An 18,671-nucleotide genomic window follows, 5' to 3' on the forward strand; every position below is an offset into this window, starting at 1 on the left:
AGGACGTCCAGCTATGAGACGCTGAGTAAAGAGAACACGTCCACTGAGCACTGATCAGAATAAGAACTTCAAAATAAAATACGCTAAAGGAGCACAGGAGAGTAGAAATAAAGAGAGGTCCTTTCTACAGAAAACGGTGTCAACTCAACGTCCTCTTACCGTCGTTTTCTGTCCCTGTATCGCATGGTCCTCCTCATGTATTTTTATGAAGAATTAAATCCATGTTTGATTTCGTTTTATTTAATTTTAGGACGAGCTGAGCGCTGTCACCATGCAGAAGAAGCATCAGATTGTGGAGCAGGCGGTGGAGGATTACGCCGAGACCGTTCACCTGCTGTCCAAGACCAGCCGAGGCCTGGTGGCTGACGGACATCCTGAGAGGTGTGTTGTTGAGGACATGCAGTGACACAACGCTGCAGTCATGATTGTAACTTTATTTACTGTGTTGATTATTGACGCAGCGGTAACCTCAAACACTAACAGGACTGTCTCTGTGTGTCTCAGTGAGCGAATCAGCATGCGTCAGTCTCAGGTGGACAAACTGTACGCAGGCCTGAAGGACCTATCAGAGGAGAGGCGGGGCAAACTGGACGAGAGGCTCCGCCTCTTCCAGCTGAACCGGGAGGTGGACGACCTGGAGCAGTGGATCGCTGAGCGGGAGGTGGTGGCTGGGTCGCACGAGCTGGGACAGGACTACGAACATGTTACTGTACGTCACTGCTGATACTACTGTTAATACCACTGACACTGCCAAGACGACCGCTGACTGAGCGGGAGGTGGTGGCTGGATCTCATGACTGACTACAGACAGATCACTGTAGGTTATACGACCACCACTGGTATCTACATTGATACTGCCACTACGATTACTACTAACTGGACCTGTCTCACAGACACTACCACTAATGCTATACTGGTACTGTAATATTACCACGGTCGTATTGGTCAGCTCACACGAGCGCTATAATTGCTGCTGATACTACCACTACTGTCACCACTACAATATTTCAGACAGGACTGTAAATCCTTTCACCACATGTGGTACTACAGTATTTAATGTGAATACTACTACTACTGAATGCTTCTAATAATAGTAGCAGTATTAATACTTTTATAAAGATCTGTTCGACTCTCAACACACCTACTACCATTATTACTACAAATACTACACCCCAGGGTATTATCATCTTTAGTGCTATGACCTGACCTCTGGCCTGTGTGCTTCGTACTCAGATGTTGCAAGAACGTTTTCGGGAGTTCGCTCGGGACACTGGGAACATCGGTCAGGAGCGCGTGGATGCTGTCAACCGTCTGGCGGACGAGCTGATCAACGCCGGTCATGGCGATGCAGCGACAGTGGCAGAGTGGAAGGACGGCCTGAATGAAGCCTGGGCTGACCTGCTGGAGCTCATTGACACCAGGACGCAGATTCTTGCGGCTTCCTTCGAGCTCCACAAGTTTTACCACGATGCCAAGGAGATCCTGGGGCGCATCGTGGATAAACAGAAGAAGCTGCCCGAGGAGGTCGGACGTGACCAGAACACGGTGGAGATGCTACAGAGGATGCACACCACCTTTGAGCATGACATACAGGCCCTGGAAACACAGGTCAGTCACAGCTAACAGACTTAATGGGAACCACAGTGAGTTTATGGGGACGCAGTAGGTGTATGGGGACAGATATGTTTATTGGGACACGGTGGATTTATGGGGGTGCAGAAGGATCCATAGGGAACACATCAAATTTATATAGATGTAGTGAGTGTATGGGGACATATTGGTTTATTTGGACATAGTGGGTTTATTATGGGGACATTTTGGGGTTTATTTTTTCCCCGTTAAAGGGTTTTTTTGGGGAGTTTTTCCTGATCAGCTGTGAGGGTCATAAGGACAGAGGGATGTCATATGCTGTAAAGCCCTGTGAGGCAAATTGTGATTTATGATATTGGGCTTTAATAAAATTGAAATTGAATTGAATATTAAGATGCAGTGGGTGTATGGGGACACGTTGATTTATTGGGACACTGTAGGTCTATGGAGATGCTGTGGGTTTATTGAGATAAATGGGGTATATGTTGAGACAGTGGGTGTATGGGGACAGATTGATTTATTGGGACACACTGTGTTTATGGGGACACAGTGGGTGTATGGGGACACGTTGATTTATTGGGACATAGTAGGTCTGTGGGGGCACACTGTGTTAATGGGGACACAGTGGGTTTATGTGGACATTTTGGGTGTATGTAGAAGCAGTGGGTCTGTGAGGACACACTTGTTTAATGGGACATGGTGAGTCTGTGGAGATGCTGTGGGTTTACGGGGACACAGTGGGCTTATGGGGAACCATTGACCCTGTGTACAGGTGAGGCAGCTGCAGGAGGACGCGGTGCGCCTTCAGTCGGCGTACGCTGGTGATAAAGCTGACGACATCCAGCGGAGGGAGAGCGAGGTGCTGGAGGCCTGGAGGAGTTTGCTGGAGGCTTGCGACGGACGAAGGCTCCGCCTCCTGGACACCGGCGACAAGTTCAGGTTCTTCAGCATGGTCCGAGACCTGATGCTATGGATGGAGGATGTGATCCGCCTCATCGAGGCCCAGGAGAACCCCAGGTACATCGAGTCTGCCCGGCGCCAACATGTGGTTGGACGGGAGTGGCGATAAACCAAATGTGTTTGTTTGTTTGTTTGTTCAGAGACGTGTCGTCGGTGGAGCTGCTGATGAACAACCATCAGGGCATCAAGGCCGAGATCGATGCCCGAAACGACAGCTTCACAGCCTGCATCGAGCTGGGCAAAGCCCTGCTGGCCCGGAAACACTACGCTTCAGAGGAGGTGAGGGCGACCATGAGCACGCCGTCAGCACACGTGTCAAACCACCAGCTGTGTGGGAGGAGTCTAATTCAACAAGTCAGAGGTTATGGAACAAAAAAATGTTTAAATTTAACAAGAAAAAATTTGGTTGGTTGGTGACTCACAGGTAGAACATCATGTGACACACAGGTAGAACATCATGTGACACACAGGTAGAACATCATGTGACACACAGGTAGAACATCATGCGACACAGGTAGAACATCATGTGACACACAGGTAGAACGTCATGTGACACACAGGTAGAACGCCATGTGACACACAGGTAGAACATCATGTGACTCACAGGTAGAACGTCATGTGACTCACAGGTAGAACGTCATGTGACACACAGGTAGAACATCATGTGACTCACAGGTAGAACATCATGTGACTCACAGGTAGAACATCATGTGACACAGGTAGAACATCATGTGACTCACAGGTAGAACATCATGTGACACACAGGTAGAACATCATGTGACACACAGGTAGAACATCATGTGACTCACAGGTAGAACATCATGTGACTCACAGGTAGAACATCATGTAGAACATCATGTGACTCACAGGTAGAACATCATGTGACACAGGTAGAACATCATGTAGAACATCATGTGACACACAGGTAGAACATCATGTGACACACAGGTAGAACGTCATGTGACACACAGGTAGAACGTCATGTGACACACAGGTAGAACATCATGTGACACACAGGTAGAACATCATGTGACTCATAGGTAGAACATCATGTGACTCACAGGTAGAACATCATGTGACACACAGGTAGAACATCATGTGACTCACAGGTAGAACATCATGTGACACACAGGTAGAACATCATGTAGAACATCATGTGACACACAGGTAGAACATCATGTGACTCACAGGTAGAACATCATGTGACACACAGATAGAACATCATGTAGAACATCATGTGACACACAGGTAGAACATCATGTGACTCACAGGTAGAACATCATGTAGAACATTATGTGACTCACAGGTAGAACATCATGTGACACACAGGTAGAACATCATGTAGAACATCATGTGACTCACAGGTAGAACATGTGACACACAGGTAGAACATCATGTGACTCACAGGTAGAACATCATGTGACACACAGGTAGAACATCATGTAGATCATCATGTGACACACAGGTAGAACATCATGTGACTCACAGGTAGAACATCATGTAGAACATCATGTGACACACAGGTAGAACATCATGTGACTCACAGGTAGAACATCATGTGACACACAGGTAGAACACCATGTGACTCACAGGTAGAACACCATGTGACTCACAGGTAGAACATCATGTGACACACAGGTAGAACATCATGTGACTCACAGGTAGAACACCATGTGACTCATAGATAGAACATCATGTGACACAGGTAGAACATCATGTGACTCACAGGTAGAACATCATGTGACTCACAGGTAGAACACCATGTGACACACAGGTAGAACATCATGTGACACAGGTAGAACACCATGTGACTCACAGGTAGAACATCATGTGACACACAGGTAGAACATCATGTGACTCACAGGTAGAACATCATGTGACACACAGGTAGAATATCATGTGACACACAGGTAGAACATCATGTGACACAGGTAGAACACCATGTGACTCACAGGTAGAACATCATGTGACACACAGGTAGAACATCATGTGACTCACAGGTAGAACATCATGTGACTCACAGGTAGAACATCATGTGACACACAGGTAGAATATCATGTGACACACAGGTAGAACATCATGTGACTCACAGGTAGAACACCATGTGACTCATAGATAGAACATCATGTGACACAGGTAGAACATCATGTGACACACAGGTAGAACATCATGTGACTCACAGGTAGAACACCATGTGACTCATAGATAGAACATCATGTGACACAGGTAGAACATCATGTGACTCACAGGTAGAACACCATGTGACACACAGGTAGAACATCATGTGACACAGGTAGAACACCATGTAACTCACAGGTAGAACATCATGTGACACACAGGTAGAACATCATGTGACTCACAGGTAGAACATCATGTGACACACAGGTAGAATATCATGTGACACACAGGTAGAACATCATGTGACACACAGGTAGAACATCATGTGACTCACAGGTAGAACATCATGTGACTCACAGGTAGAACATCATGTGACACAGGTAGAATATCATGTGACTCACAGGTAGAACATCATGTGACTCACAGGTAGAACATCATGTGACACACAGATAGAACATCATGTGACTCACAGGTAGAACATCATGTGACACACAGGTAGAACATCATGTAGAACATCATGTGACACACAGGTAGAACATCATGTGACTCACAGGTAGAACATCATGTGACACACAGGTAGAACATCATGTGACACACAGGTAGAACATCATGTGACACAGGTAGAACACCATGTGACTCACAGGTAGAACATCATGTGACACACAGGTAGAACATCATGTGACTCACAGGTAGAACATCATGTGACACACAGGTAGAACATCATGTGACTCACAGGTAGAACATCATGTGACACACAGGTAGAACATCATGTGACACACAGGTAGAACATCATGTGACTCACAGGTAGAACATCATGTGATACAGGTAGAACATCATGTGATACAGGTAGAACATCATGTGACTCACAGGTAGAACATCATGTGACTCACAGGTAGAACATCATGTGACACACAGGTAGAACATCATGTGACTCACAGGTAGAACATCATGTGATACAGGTAGAACATCATGTGATACAGGTAGAACATCATGTGACTCACAGGTAGAACATCATGTGACACACAGGTAGAACATCATGTGATACAGGTAGAACATCATGTGATACAGGTAGAACATCATGTGTTGTGGTTTGTGTTCAGATAAAAGAGAAGCTGCTGCAGCTGACGGATAAGAGGAAAGAGATGATTGACAAGTGGGAGGACCGGTGGGAGTGGCTACGACTCAGTAAGACACACACACACACACACACACACACACACACACACACACACACACACACACAGAGGTCAGAGGTCACATCACAGCTGCATCCCTGCAGGCTGACAGCTGATTGGATGCTGCAGTGGTGACTCAGCGTTGATGAAGACTCCTCAGGCGCTGGCTGTCCTTTAACCAAGCATCTTCTGACCAATCAGGAAACGCTGCGGGTGGTTTGGTCGACTCATCAGAACAGGAAGTGTCAGCGCTGTTTGATCTGTGTCACATGTTTCACCTCACCTTGAGGACAGACGGAAAACACAACGTTTCATTTTCTGTGAACAAACTGAGAACACAACAACACATTCAGTGATGGGCGTCTGACTTTGTCCTCCTTCCCCTTTGTATCCACCTCTCCCCTGTGTCTTCTTCTGCCCGTCCCCCCATGTCCTCCCCTCTGTGTCCTCCTCCCTGTGTCCTCCTCCCCTGCAGTCCTGGAGGTGCACCAGTTCTCGCGGGATGCCGGCGTGGCAGAGGCGTGGCTGCTGGGTCAGGAGCCCTACCTGTCCAGCAGGGAGATGGGTCAGAGTGTGGACGAGGTGGAGAAGCTTATCAAACGCCACGAGGCCTTCGAGAAGTCCGCCGCCACCTGGGAGGAGCGCTTCTCTGCTCTGGAGAGGCTGACTACGGTGAGCAGGGAGGGACGTTTTATACAGCAGAAACACAGAGTTTAAATCCGTCCTCAGATTGAACCAAATTCTCCTCACGTCAGTGACGGCGCTGACGTGACTCACTATCCGTCTGTCGATACAGGAAGTGTGAAATGATTAGGACTCAGCTTGTCATCCCATCAGGTACCACATGTTCTGATCAGCAGCAGAATATTCTGAGTTTCCTGAATATCTGAAGAGGGCGCTGACAGTTTCTGCTCTTCATGTGGAAACATTAAGGATCATTTAGAAATCATTTCAAGTCTGTTCTTTATCTTCTGTCTGTGTTTGTTTCTCAATTCAATTCAACTTTATTTATAAAGCGCAACATCACAAATCACAACTTCACTACAACAAACATCGCTCTGTCCCTGGAGAGGAGAGAAGGACCTCCCTGGATTATAGGAGGTCCACTGGAAGACTAGGTCTATATTGGCCTAACTAGGTGCTGATCCAAGGCAAGCCTGAGCCAGCCCTAACTAAAATCAATCAATTCAATTTCAATCAATTTTATTTATAAAGCCCAACATCACAAATCACAATTTGCCTCACAGGGCTTTACAGCATACGACATCCCTCTGTCCTTAAGACCCTCACAGCTGATCAGGAAAAACTCCCCAAAAAACAGTAGAAACCTCAGGAAGAGCAACTGAGGAGGGATCCCTCTTCCAGGACGGACAGACGTGCAATAGATGTCGTACAGAACAGATCAGCATAATAAATTAACAGTAATCCGTATGACACAATGAGACAGAGAGAGAGAGAGAGAGAGAGAGAGAGAGAGAGAGATGCAGGTAATGACAGTAGCTTACAACAACATTAATGAAAGTAATAATATTATAGTTATAGTTCTGGCTACTGTGGTACAATATGTTGAAAGTATGTATTAATATCTGGCAGTATACATGTGTGACAATAGTCATATGTGTATAATAACAGTAGAAGTATGACTATTGACTAATGATGGCAGCAGCAGCAGGAGGCATCTGGCAGGACCACGGCAGCAGCACAACCACACACGTCACGCTGTCCAGGCACCGCTGTGATATGAGTTAATCTGAGAGACAGTGGAGCACAAAGGCTCCGGAGAAGAAGCCGAGTTAGTGACATCCAGAATGGCCGAGTTAGCAAGATGCAGTAATAGAATACGAGAGAGAGAGAGAGAGAGAGAGAGAGAGAGAAGGAGAGAGAGAGAGGGAGAGAGAGAAGGTGCCCGGTGTATTATAGGGGGGTCCTCCGGCAGACTAGGCCTAAGTCAGCCTAACTAGGGGCTGGTACAGGGCAAGCCTGAGCCAGCCCTAACTATAAGCTTTATCAAAGAGGAAAGTCTTAAGTCTAGTCTTAAATGTGGAGACGGTGTCTGCCTCCCGGACCGTAACAGGAAGATGATTCAACAGGAGAGGAGTCTGATAGCTGAAGGCTCTGGCTCCTGATCTACTTTTGGAGACTTTAGGGACCACGAGTAACCCTGCGTTCTCAGAGCGCAGTGTTCTGGTGGGATAATATGGCACTATGAGCTCTCTAAGATATGACGGAGCTTGACCATTTAGAGCTTTATAAGTTAACAGTAGGATTTTAAATTCCATTCTGGATTTTACAGGGAGCCAGTGCAGAGAAGCTAAAACAGGAGAAATATGATCTCGTTTCTTAGTTCCTGTTAGTACACGTGCTGCTGCATTCTGAATTAGCTGGAGAGTTTTTAAGGACTTACTAGAGCTACCTGATAATAGAGAGTTACAGTAATCCAGCCTTGAGGTAACAAAAGCATGGACCAATTTTTCTGCATCTTTTTGGGACAGGATCATATTTACATTATTACGCAGATGAAAGAACGCAGTCCATGAAGTTATATGGGAGTTAAAGGACAGATTCTTATCAAATATTACTGTGTTGTTTAGAATTTTGATTTTTTGATTTTGTATCAGAAATAAATATGAATAAATGAGCTTCAAGAAGAAACACTTCTCTCCAGTTTTTACTATCTATAAGATCATGTCAGCTGGTTTTGTCTCCATCTGAACAGTCTGACATTTTTCTTTCCAGCCATCACAACTGTCTGTCTGTCTGTCCATCCGTCTTTCTGTGTTCCAGCTGGAGCTGTTGGAGGTGAGGAGGCAGCAGGAGGAGGAGGAGAGGATGAGGAAGCCTCCATCTCCAGAGCCGGCTGTGGTTCAGCAGGAGGAGACTCAGCAGCAGCAGCAGAGGTGACATCAGTTTAAGATGTGTTCATGTGTCTGCAGCTCTGAGATCAGTGAAGTAACTCCATCTGTTTCTGCGTCTCTCCAGCGGAGTCGTCACTCAGAACGGACTCCCATCAGACCAGGACTCTCCTCGGGTCAGTAACCATCACACCTACAGCCTTATTATTCATCTGATTAATCAGGTGATTGGCTGCGACATCACAATGAAACAAGATCAATCCACCTTATTTTTCACGGAAACACGGAGGCAAAACAGAACGCAGCCAGCTTCCGTTTTTTTGTGCGACACTTCCGGTCCAGCACTCTTACCACTGTGTAAATGGGAATCGTCTTGTTGTTTACCTTGCTGAGTTTAGCTATATATATGTATATATCATATTTTTCACGTCACTATATCACCGTTTAGACTAATCTGATGTTTGTAAAGTCTATAAACACAATGACTGAACAAACATTAGTATTTTCTCTGTGTGTAATTAATAACATGGTTATCGTAGATTAGCTGGGCTAACCGTTAGCTGTTAGCTTTTAGCCGTTAGCCGTGTCTGTAATAACTCACTAAACTCACAAAGTGGCCCGTGAAAAAAATATTTTCTCCAGCGGATGTCTTAGTTACAACATGATTGAGCTAACTGGAGTAGTTTCATGTCGTATCTGACAACGGGAGGCTTTTAACGGATGACGATCCTGATGTTAGCTTTGCTGCTAGTGTTAACGTTAGCTGTCCCTGTCAGCTGCAGCCACTGATGCTTTCTAGACATCGTGATTTCCCAAAACTGAATAAATACCACACATAGCAACACAAAACTGCTTTGCTAGCTCAATCATGTTGTAACGGCTGGATGGTTGATGCGTACATGCTGATTCAGGTGCTATCAGAGCCGATCAACTCAGTCAATAAAAACAACCCGTCCTGTGTTAGGAGTGTATGTCGCTGACAGAGAGAAAGAAAGAAAGAAAAGGGAAAAAAGATAGAAAAGCAGCGTACACCTCACATATTTATTTCTCACAGTTGTGCACACGTGTGGCTGGCATGCAGAAGCACCGTCTGTGTGTCTGTGTGTCGAGGGTGTGAGCCACAGCTTCAGCTGCTCAGGTAGAGAGGCTGTGTAGCCCGCTGTGTTTTTTCACTGATTCGGTTCTGCAGGTTCTCTGCTGGTACACTGGAGACGGGGATCAAGCAGTTTGTCTCACTCGGGATAGATTGTGCTTTTTTGGTTCATAGTTTATGATTGACGTGCGATTTATTCGCGTTTAGAGGGAATAAATTTCCGTTATAAAGGAAACGTGGGCACAGTTATCTAACGTTATACAAAATACACAGACTAACTAACTAACTAACTAACTAACTAACTGATTGAATAACATAAACAACTGAAAATTGAAAAAAAATTAGCTTGCACCGTTAGCTCCGGTAAGGGAAAGCATGAAGGAAAGCGGCTGACCGGAAGTCACGCACAAAAAAACGGAAGTTGATCACTATTTACTTCCGTGTTTGAAAATAAGGTGGATAAGGTTCTGTTCAAACAAGATGGCCACGTCTTCAACAGTGTTGACAAAGAAAAGAGAAACACAGCGTGGCCTTGTCAAACAGACTGCAGAGGTACGAACGTACGGTTCATGTTGGAAGTCTCAGAACAGCTGAAACTGCAGACAGACGACCAAATTGTCCGAACTGCCCAAAATCCATCTGATCAGCGACAGATTATTGATCAGCCGGATCATCAGTAAGAGTCCGTCTGTGATCTGTTCATTGTGACTCATCAGACTGCACAGACTTGTGGGCGCTCATTGATGCTCAACGTTCGATACAGAGATCGACCGACCCTCTGTCCGTACTCTGCATTCATTTTGTCCGTATTTGTGCATATTTTCGGACAAAATGTTAGCTCGTAACGTTAGCCTGACAGCGTTTCACCAGACCTCTGGGAACAGTTGACCTAATAGGTAGAAAACAGTTGCTAAAGTTAGCTCGTAACGTTAGCCTGACAGCGGTCCATCCATGTACAGAGATGAAATATAACGGCAGTTCTACTCGACCACTTTTACTCACACAACAACAAACAAGTCGTCAGTTGTGCCAGTCGTCAACCAAACTGCACTCAAAGCAGTTACAGTCCATTAAACTTTTCTACACTTTCATGGCGGTGAAACATTCGTAACGTTTTGAGGTGTGGAGGTCGAGGCCATTTGTAATGATGATTTTGTTCACAGTTGGCCAGTCAGTCAAGTTGTAATCTTCATACGGATCACATCCAACATGAGTTTGAGTTTCCTGCTGATATCTGCTGCCTGCTGCTTCATCTATCACTTTTACGTCATCACCTTCCTCTTTATTCAACAGGACACACAGGAAATGGATTTGTCACTTCCTGTCCTCCATCAGAATTTTGCACCTCATAATAGTCATGTGATTGCAAACAAGCTCTTGCCCCAAACATTTATTTTCCATCTTTAATCTTTAACACTTCCACTGAAGCTAACGCCGTCTGTTTGCTGCATACCTGCGCTCACCTGTCGGGAACATGTCCATGAACCTGACACCTCTCTGATATCCCTCCATCAAACAACAAGAAAACCATGATTTGTCTAAGAGACTTAGATTAGCTTGACACTGATCCCGTCTTTGTGTGCGTCCTGGTCAGGACGGGGTGGACGCTGGAGATCTAGTGAACGGCGTGGCCGAGCGGAGCTCCAAGGAGCCGAGCCCCGGCACCTCGCCAACACCCGGCAGGAAGAATAAGACCAACCAGTCGTCCACGCTGCCCTCCAAGAACCAGGACTTGAGCTCGTCCTCGCAGCTGGAGGGGCTGCTGCACCGCAAACACGAGTGGGAAGGGCACAACAAGAAGGCGTCAAACAGGTAAAGATCCTCTGCCGCAGCAGACGTCTCACTCCTGCGTTCATTACCTGACCCTGCTGCTCTCTGATTGGCAGGTCGTGGCACAATGTGTACTGTGTCATCAATTACCAGGAGATGGGTTTCTATAAGGACAGCAAGGCGGCGGCTCAGGGAGTCCCGTACCACGGCGAGGTACCCATCAGCCTGAAGGAGGCGTCATGTGACGTGGCTTCAGACTACAAGAAGAAGAAACACGTCTTCAAACTGCGGTACGAGAAGCAGACCTCAGATCAGACTCAACACAGCTACCAGTGTCAGAAATTAGCAAGGGCCATTTGGCCCACAATTTATCCAAGAATGCCCCCAAAAGCCATGTTCCGGGGGCCAAAATTGCCCCCAGGTTTTCGAAACAACTATATGTATTTATATTTTTAACAGTATTATAATCTGACATTAAAGTATAATTTTATTTTCATTAAATTAATTTACCGTCATGTCTACAACTCATTTTCCAGACATAATCAACGAGACTGCACTGATTACGTGAGAGTAATCTGACAGAGAAGGGGAGGGGGCTTTGCTGTACCATAAATATAAATTAACCATTTCTTGGGTGATCTGTGTCGACACAATGACAAATTAATGAAAAATTAAGGTAGAATGAATGTTAAATTTTAAGTTAACTTACTTCCAGGACTGCATCTAAGGAATTTATAGTAATTTGGCCTTTTTAACAGTAAAAGTAACTGTAATGTGGTGAAACATTAGCACTGCTATCAGTAGATTAATGGTTAAATCATCACATTTAAACTGGTTGAATTATAGGAAATCTGAGTGATATTTTGCAACCATAACTTTATATAACCCATTATTTATTTCATTTATAGTGGTTTCTACTGAAGAGTGAAGACACTATCTTAGTTGGTTTTGCTTTTTTAGAACATAATTACAATTTTTTGATGGCCCCCAAACATTTTGAAAATGTCCCCATTTTTGAGACCATGGGGACCAAAATTGCCCCCAAAATATTTTGTTAATTTCATACCCTGACAGCTACACACAGTTATTTATCATTCAGTTAATCAGTCACTGTAATTATGAATCACTGCTCACATCAGCTGTCAGATGACGAGTAAATAAAATTCTTCTCATTCTTTTGTTCCTGATTGACATTTATTAATTTCTAACATTTAATTTTTGTAATTTTCAGTCTTGCAACATTTTATCTATCAATGATTATATATTTATTAATATGTTGTTTCAGTTTTGCCGTGTGAAGCTCTTGGGGCTGTGTGTAGAAGTGTTAGTGCTCCACTGATTCATCAGCTGATGTTCTCCTCTTTGACTGCTGTCAGGAAATAAGTCAACACTGACCACTGTCAGTGGTGGAAGTTGTTTCTGTTGTGCCTCAGGATGAAACTTCACTGACCGTCTTCCTCTGTGTTTCAGACTCACCGATGGAAACGAGTATCTGTTCCAAGCCAAAGATGAAGTACGTCAAATTATTTTTCTTTCACATGAAAACAAACTTCTGTTTTTTTTTATGATATATATATACAGTACAGGCCAAGAGTTTGGACACACCTTCTCATTCAATGCGTTTTCTTTATTTTCATGACTATTTACATTGTAGATTCTCACTGAAGGCATCAAAACTATGAATGAACACATGTGGAGTTATGTACTTAACAAAAAAAGGTGAAATAACTGAAAACATGTTTTATATTCTAGTTTCTTCAAAATAGCCACCCTTTGCTCTGATTACTGCTTTGCACACTCTTGGCATTCTCTCCATGAGCTTCAAGAGGTAGTCACCTGAAATGGTTTCCACTTCACAGGTGTGCCTTATCAGGGTTAATTAGTGGAATTTCTTGCTTTATCAATGGGGTTGGGACCATCAGTTGTGTTGTGCAGAAGTCAGGTTAATACACAGCCGACAGCCCTATTGGACAACTGTTAAAATTCATATTATGGCAAGAACCAATCAGCTAACTAAAGAAAAACCAGTGGCCATCATTACTTTAAGAAATGAAGGTCAGTCAGTCCGGAAAATTGCAAAAACTTTAAATGTGTCCCCAAGTGGAGTCGCAAAAACCATCAAGCGCTACAACGAAACTGGCACACATGAGGACCGACCCAGGAAAGGAAGACCAAGAGTCACCTCTGCTTCTGAGGATAAGTTCATCCGAGTCACCAGCCTCAGAAATGGCAAGTTAACAGCAGCTCAGATCAGAGACCAGATGAATGCCACACAGAGTTCTAGCAGCAGACCCATCTCTAGAACAACTGTTAAGAGGAGACTGCGCCAATCAGGCCTTCATGGTCAAATAGCTGCTAGGAAACCACTGCTAAGGAGAGGCAACAAGCAGAAGAGATTTGTTTGGGCCAAGAAACACAAGGAATGGACATTAGACCAGTGGAAATCTGTGCTTTGGTCTGATGAGTCCAAATTTGAGATCTTTGGTTCCAAGCGCCGTGTCTTTGTGAGACGCAGAAAAGGTGAACGGATGGATTCCACATGCCTGGTTCCCACTGTGAAGCATGGAGGAGGAGGTGTGATGGTGTGGGGGTGTTTTGCTGGTGACACTGTTGGGGATTTATTCAAAATTGAAGGCACACTGAAGCAGCATGGCTACCACAGCATCCTGCAGCGACATGCCATCCCATCCGGTTTGCGTTTAGTTGGACGATCATTTATTTTTCAACAGGACAATGACCCCAAACACACCTCCAGGCTGTGTAAGGGCTATTTGACCAAGAAGGAGAGTGATGGAGTGCTGCGGCAGATGACCTGGCCTCCACAGTCACCGGACCTGAACCCAATCCAGATGGTTTGGGGTGAGCTGGACCGCAGAGTGAAGGCAAAGGGGCCAACAAGTGCTAAACACCTCTGGAACTCCTTCAAGACTGTTGGAAAACCATTTCAGGTGACTACCTCTTGAAGCTCATGGAGAGAATGCCAAGAGTGTGCAAAGCAGTAATCAGAGCAAAGGGTGGCTATTTTGAAGAAACTAGAATATAAAACATGTTTTCAGTTATTTCACCTTTTTTTGTTAAGTACATAACTCCACATGTGTTCATTCATAGTTTTGATGCCTTCAGTGAGAATCTGCAATGTAAATAGTCATGAAAATAAAGAAAACGCATTGAATGAGAAGGTGTGTCCAAACTTTTGGCCTGTACTGTATGTTCTACTCAGAAGTAAAAGTACTAACACCACAGAGTAGAAATACCTGCATCCAATACTCTACTTTCCTTAAAGTACTAAAGTATCATCATGTACTTAAAGTACGTGCAGTAACAGTACTCCTTCAGCAGAATACTCTACATGATGTAACTGATGTATGAATGTGATGATCAGCTGCTGAAGGTGGAGCTCATGTTAACGACTTTATATCCTGCTGAGTGGATTCATCTCTAATGACACATCAGCACTGATTATTGATTATATTTTGTATCAATAATCTAAAGTAATCAGAGTAATGTAGTGCAGTATAAAGTCCAGTACTTCTCTCTGCAGGAGTGTAAAGCAGCAGAAAACAGAAATCCTGAAGTACAGGTACCTCAGAGTTGTACTTTACTACCGTACTTGGGTAACTGTACTGTGTCGCCCCCTGCAGGAGGAGATGAGCACCTGGATCCAGGCCATCCTGAATGCCAGCGTCGACCGATCCGACGTCCAGGGCAGCAACCCTGGCACGCCAGTGTCTGGGCGCGCTCAGACACTGCCGGCCGCCGTCACGCTCACCACCGAGTCGAGTCCCGGGAAGAGGGAGAAGGACAAAGAGAAGGAGAAGGAGAAACGCTTCAGTCTGTTCAGCAAGAAGAAACAATAGAACATCAAACACGAGGCGCTTTGGTGAAACCGCTTCAGTCATATCGTGACGCACGCTCTGACGCAGGACGCGTTACATTTAGCTTCTCATCACCTTCATCAGGAAACTGAAAGAACTGGAACCTGCTTCAGAGCGTCCGTCCTGGTCTGAGCTGCATTCAGCTTCATGAAGGTCCTCACCAGAGAAACGTCTCTGGCGCTGTTCATTAGGGCAGCGTTGTCACCAAACCTCTCGCTCTGATGAGACCTTCGTAAAGTTCGACTCACGATGCTAACTTTAGCAGCCGTTAACCCTCCGACATTTCCTGTTCCTGCTCACCATCGCTCACTGTTACAACCTTCAGTTTCTCACAGCTGCAGACGTCTGTGAGACGACATCTGTGAGACGATGTTTGCAGAGACTGAAGCAACATTTGCACGTCAGACACAACATCACAGATTGTGACAATTTCTGCTCAGATGAATTACGTGTGAAACACCGCAGCCGTTAACGTGTGCAATTTTTACATCTGGAGGTTTTCAGCAAACTTCCCAGAGCGCCATAAAGGGCGTTACACATAAACATACAAAGCTGGTGATGACGTCACTACTGAACAGCCAATGACAGAGGCTGACGGCTGAGGAGGTTCAAGCGAGGAGCAGAAAACTGAAAAGTTTCACCAAAGCGCGACAGCGGGTTGTTTGTTTATTTTCAAAGCAGTTTTTGTTTTCTTCCTTCTGTTTTTTAATATTTCTGGTTTGATTGTTTTTCTCGTGGTTGTCCGTTCGGGTGGCGAGGCGACGCTGTGCCTGAGAGTGAGAGAGCTGTCTTTAGTTCAGACATTGTGATGTAACTGACAAGCCACTGAGGAATGAGAATGCTGGCGGTTTCTGTTCATAAGTTGTGATGTTACTGCTCGGGTTTAGACTTAATGATGTAACCGCAAAGCTGCAGCCATTTTTGTTCTGATTGTCAACAACAAATTGCTCATTAATCACAACATCTTGACAGAAACTGTCGCTTTCGTGCTGTTGTTTGTCGATTTGTTGGTTTGTCGGTTTGAGGGCGACGAATCGCTGTTTCTTCACACTGTCTTGGCAGAATCCGCCTCTGTGCTCGCTTTAAGGCTCATCAGATTAAAGGTGATGGCGTCTCTTGCTTTTCTTTATGTCAGTTGGTCGGTTCGTCAGTTTGTCGACAATGAACCACTGTTTTTTTACGACATCTTGATAGAATAAGCCTCGGCTCTCACTCTGTGGTTTGTTAGTTTGTCGACGATGAACCACTGTCTCTTCACAAATTCTAAACCGAAGGGGACACCGCCTCTTGCTCTGTCCTTTGTCACTTCATTGGTTCGTCAGTTTGTAGATGATGAACCGCTGATTCTTCACAACATTTTGACAGAATCATGCTCAGCTCTGTGGTTTGTTGGTGCACCGACGATGAACCGCTTTTTGTTCACAACGTCTAAACTGAAGGCGTCGCCACATCTCGCTCTGTCTTGGTGATGTCAGCAGGGACCACACACTCATTTTTCTTTGATGTTTGTTTTTTAACGTTGTTTGATTTTTTAAATTTTTGTTAAGTCTTTGTTATTTTTGTACTTTTTTGAAACAGGTCTGAGTTAATTCCTCAGTTTTGTGAGGGTGTCGTCAGAGACAACCTACGTTCTTCCTCTGCCGTTGAGAAATTGGACCAATAGTGCATTTTGTTTTGTTATTTTAACTTTACGTCCTCTGCCACTCCGCAGCCATTTTTTTTGTCCTCAAAACAGCCAATCACCTTGGAGGAGGTGTATGATGTAGAAATGTCCACTTGCATGCTTCATCAGGCTCAGAGCGTCGCCTGAAACACACACCGTAAATTCAAACTCTCCATTTTGGGTCCTTTTCTTTTTCTTTGGTTGTGGTCTGTTTCCAATGGAAGAGGTCAGTGTGTAAAATAAACAAGCGTCGGTGTTCGGTGATGGACTGTAGGTGGTGGACTGAAGGTGGTGGACTGTAGGTGGTGGACTGTAGACTGTAGGTTGTGGACTGTAGGTGGTGGACTGTAGGTGGTGGACTGTAGACTGTAGGTGATGGACTGTAGGTGGTGGACTGTAGACTGTAGGTGATGGACTGTAGGTGGTGGACTGTAGGTGGTGGACTGTAGACTGTAGGTGGTGGACTGTAGGTGGTGGACTGTAGGTGGTGGACTGTAGACTGAAGGTGGTGGACTGTAGGTGGTGGACTGTAGACTGTAGGTGGTGGACTGTAGGTGGTGGACTGTAGACTGTAGGTGATGGACTGTAGGTGGTGGACTGTAGACTGAAGGTGGTGGACTGTAGGTGGTGGACTGTAGACTGTAGGTGGTGGACTGTAGACTGTAGGTGGTGGACTGTAGGTGGTGGACTGTAGACTGAAGGTGGTGGACTGTAGGTGGTGGACTGTAGACTGTAGGTGGTGGACTGTAGGTGGTGGACTGTAGACTGAAGGTGGTGGACTGTAGGTGGTGGACTGTAGACTGAAGGTGGTGGACTGTAGACTGAAGGTGGTGGACTGTAGGTGGTGGACTGTAGACTGAAGGTGGTGGACTGTAGGTGGTGGACTGTAGACTGTAGGTGGTGGACTGTAGACTGAAGGTAGTGGACTGGTGGTGGTGGACTGTAGACTGTAGGTGGAGGACTGCAGACTAGGTGGTGGACTGTAGGTGGTGGACTGTAGACTGGTGGTGGTGGACTGTAGACTGTAGGTAGTGGACTGTAGGTAGTGGACTGAAGGTGGTGGACTGTAGACTGTAGGTAGTGGACTGTAGACTGTAGGTAGTGGACTGTAGACTGTAGGTGGAGGACTGCAGACTGTAGGTAGTGGACTGTAGGTAGTGGACTGTAGGTAGTGGACTGGTGGTGGTGGACTGTAGACTGTAGGTAATGGACTGTAGGTGGTGGACTGTAGGTGGTGGACTGTAGACTGTAGGTGGTGGACTGTAGGGGAACTCTGGTTCTGGACTAATGACGGTTGCTTGCTTGTCGTCGGCTCTTTGCGCTGCGTTCAGATTTTCTGCTCTTTGATACTCGTGTCGCTCCGTCGCTGTATATCTATTGTACTGAACATGTATGGAAGTTAACGCCATCTTACTGCACAATCAGAACTACATCTATAGGAATGAAGAAGAAGAAGCTGAATATTTAAGCTGACGTCAGACCATAAAGGCTTTTCTCATGTATGAAACTGCACCTGTAGACTTTAAAGCTCTCTGTCAGATATGTGCGATGTCATTAAAGCTTTTAAACTTTACA

At 45.3% G+C, this 18,671-nt stretch overlaps 1 protein-coding gene across 13 annotated transcripts in view; it reads left to right on the forward strand.

Annotated features, from left to right (window-relative positions):
• The window catches only part of LOC117255886 (spectrin beta chain, non-erythrocytic 1-like), a 78,530-nt gene extending 59,861 nt beyond the window's left edge, over positions 1 to 18,669 (forward strand). For 2 of the 13 annotated variants that reach the window (XM_078166563.1, XM_078166565.1), the window contains 13 exons: positions 251 to 381; positions 505 to 709; positions 1,234 to 1,608; positions 2,363 to 2,607; positions 2,691 to 2,829; positions 5,769 to 5,853; positions 6,319 to 6,515; positions 8,628 to 8,740; positions 8,823 to 8,871; positions 11,383 to 11,600; positions 11,675 to 11,848; positions 13,029 to 13,071; positions 15,200 to 18,669. In XM_078166563.1, coding sequence (XP_078022689.1) covers positions 251 to 381; positions 505 to 709; positions 1,234 to 1,608; positions 2,363 to 2,607; positions 2,691 to 2,829; positions 5,769 to 5,853; positions 6,319 to 6,515; positions 8,628 to 8,740; positions 8,823 to 8,871; positions 11,383 to 11,600; positions 11,675 to 11,848; positions 13,029 to 13,071; positions 15,200 to 15,415 — 2,190 coding nt within the window. In that variant the 3' untranslated portion in view covers positions 15,416 to 18,669. The remainder of the gene's footprint in view (positions 1 to 250; positions 382 to 504; positions 710 to 1,233; positions 1,609 to 2,362; positions 2,608 to 2,690; positions 2,830 to 5,768; positions 5,854 to 6,318; positions 6,516 to 8,627; positions 8,741 to 8,822; positions 8,872 to 11,382; positions 11,601 to 11,674; positions 11,849 to 13,028; positions 13,072 to 15,199) is intronic. The other 11 variants (XR_013490817.1, XR_013490813.1, XR_013490808.1 and 8 more) reach the window with 11 other exon arrangements.
• The last annotated feature ends 2 nt before the right edge of the window (positions 18,670 to 18,671 follow it).

This window comes from Epinephelus lanceolatus, chromosome 3 (assembly GCF_041903045.1).
Source record: "Epinephelus lanceolatus isolate andai-2023 chromosome 3, ASM4190304v1, whole genome shotgun sequence".
Classification (NCBI taxonomy): Eukaryota; Metazoa; Chordata; class Actinopteri; order Perciformes; family Serranidae; genus Epinephelus; species Epinephelus lanceolatus.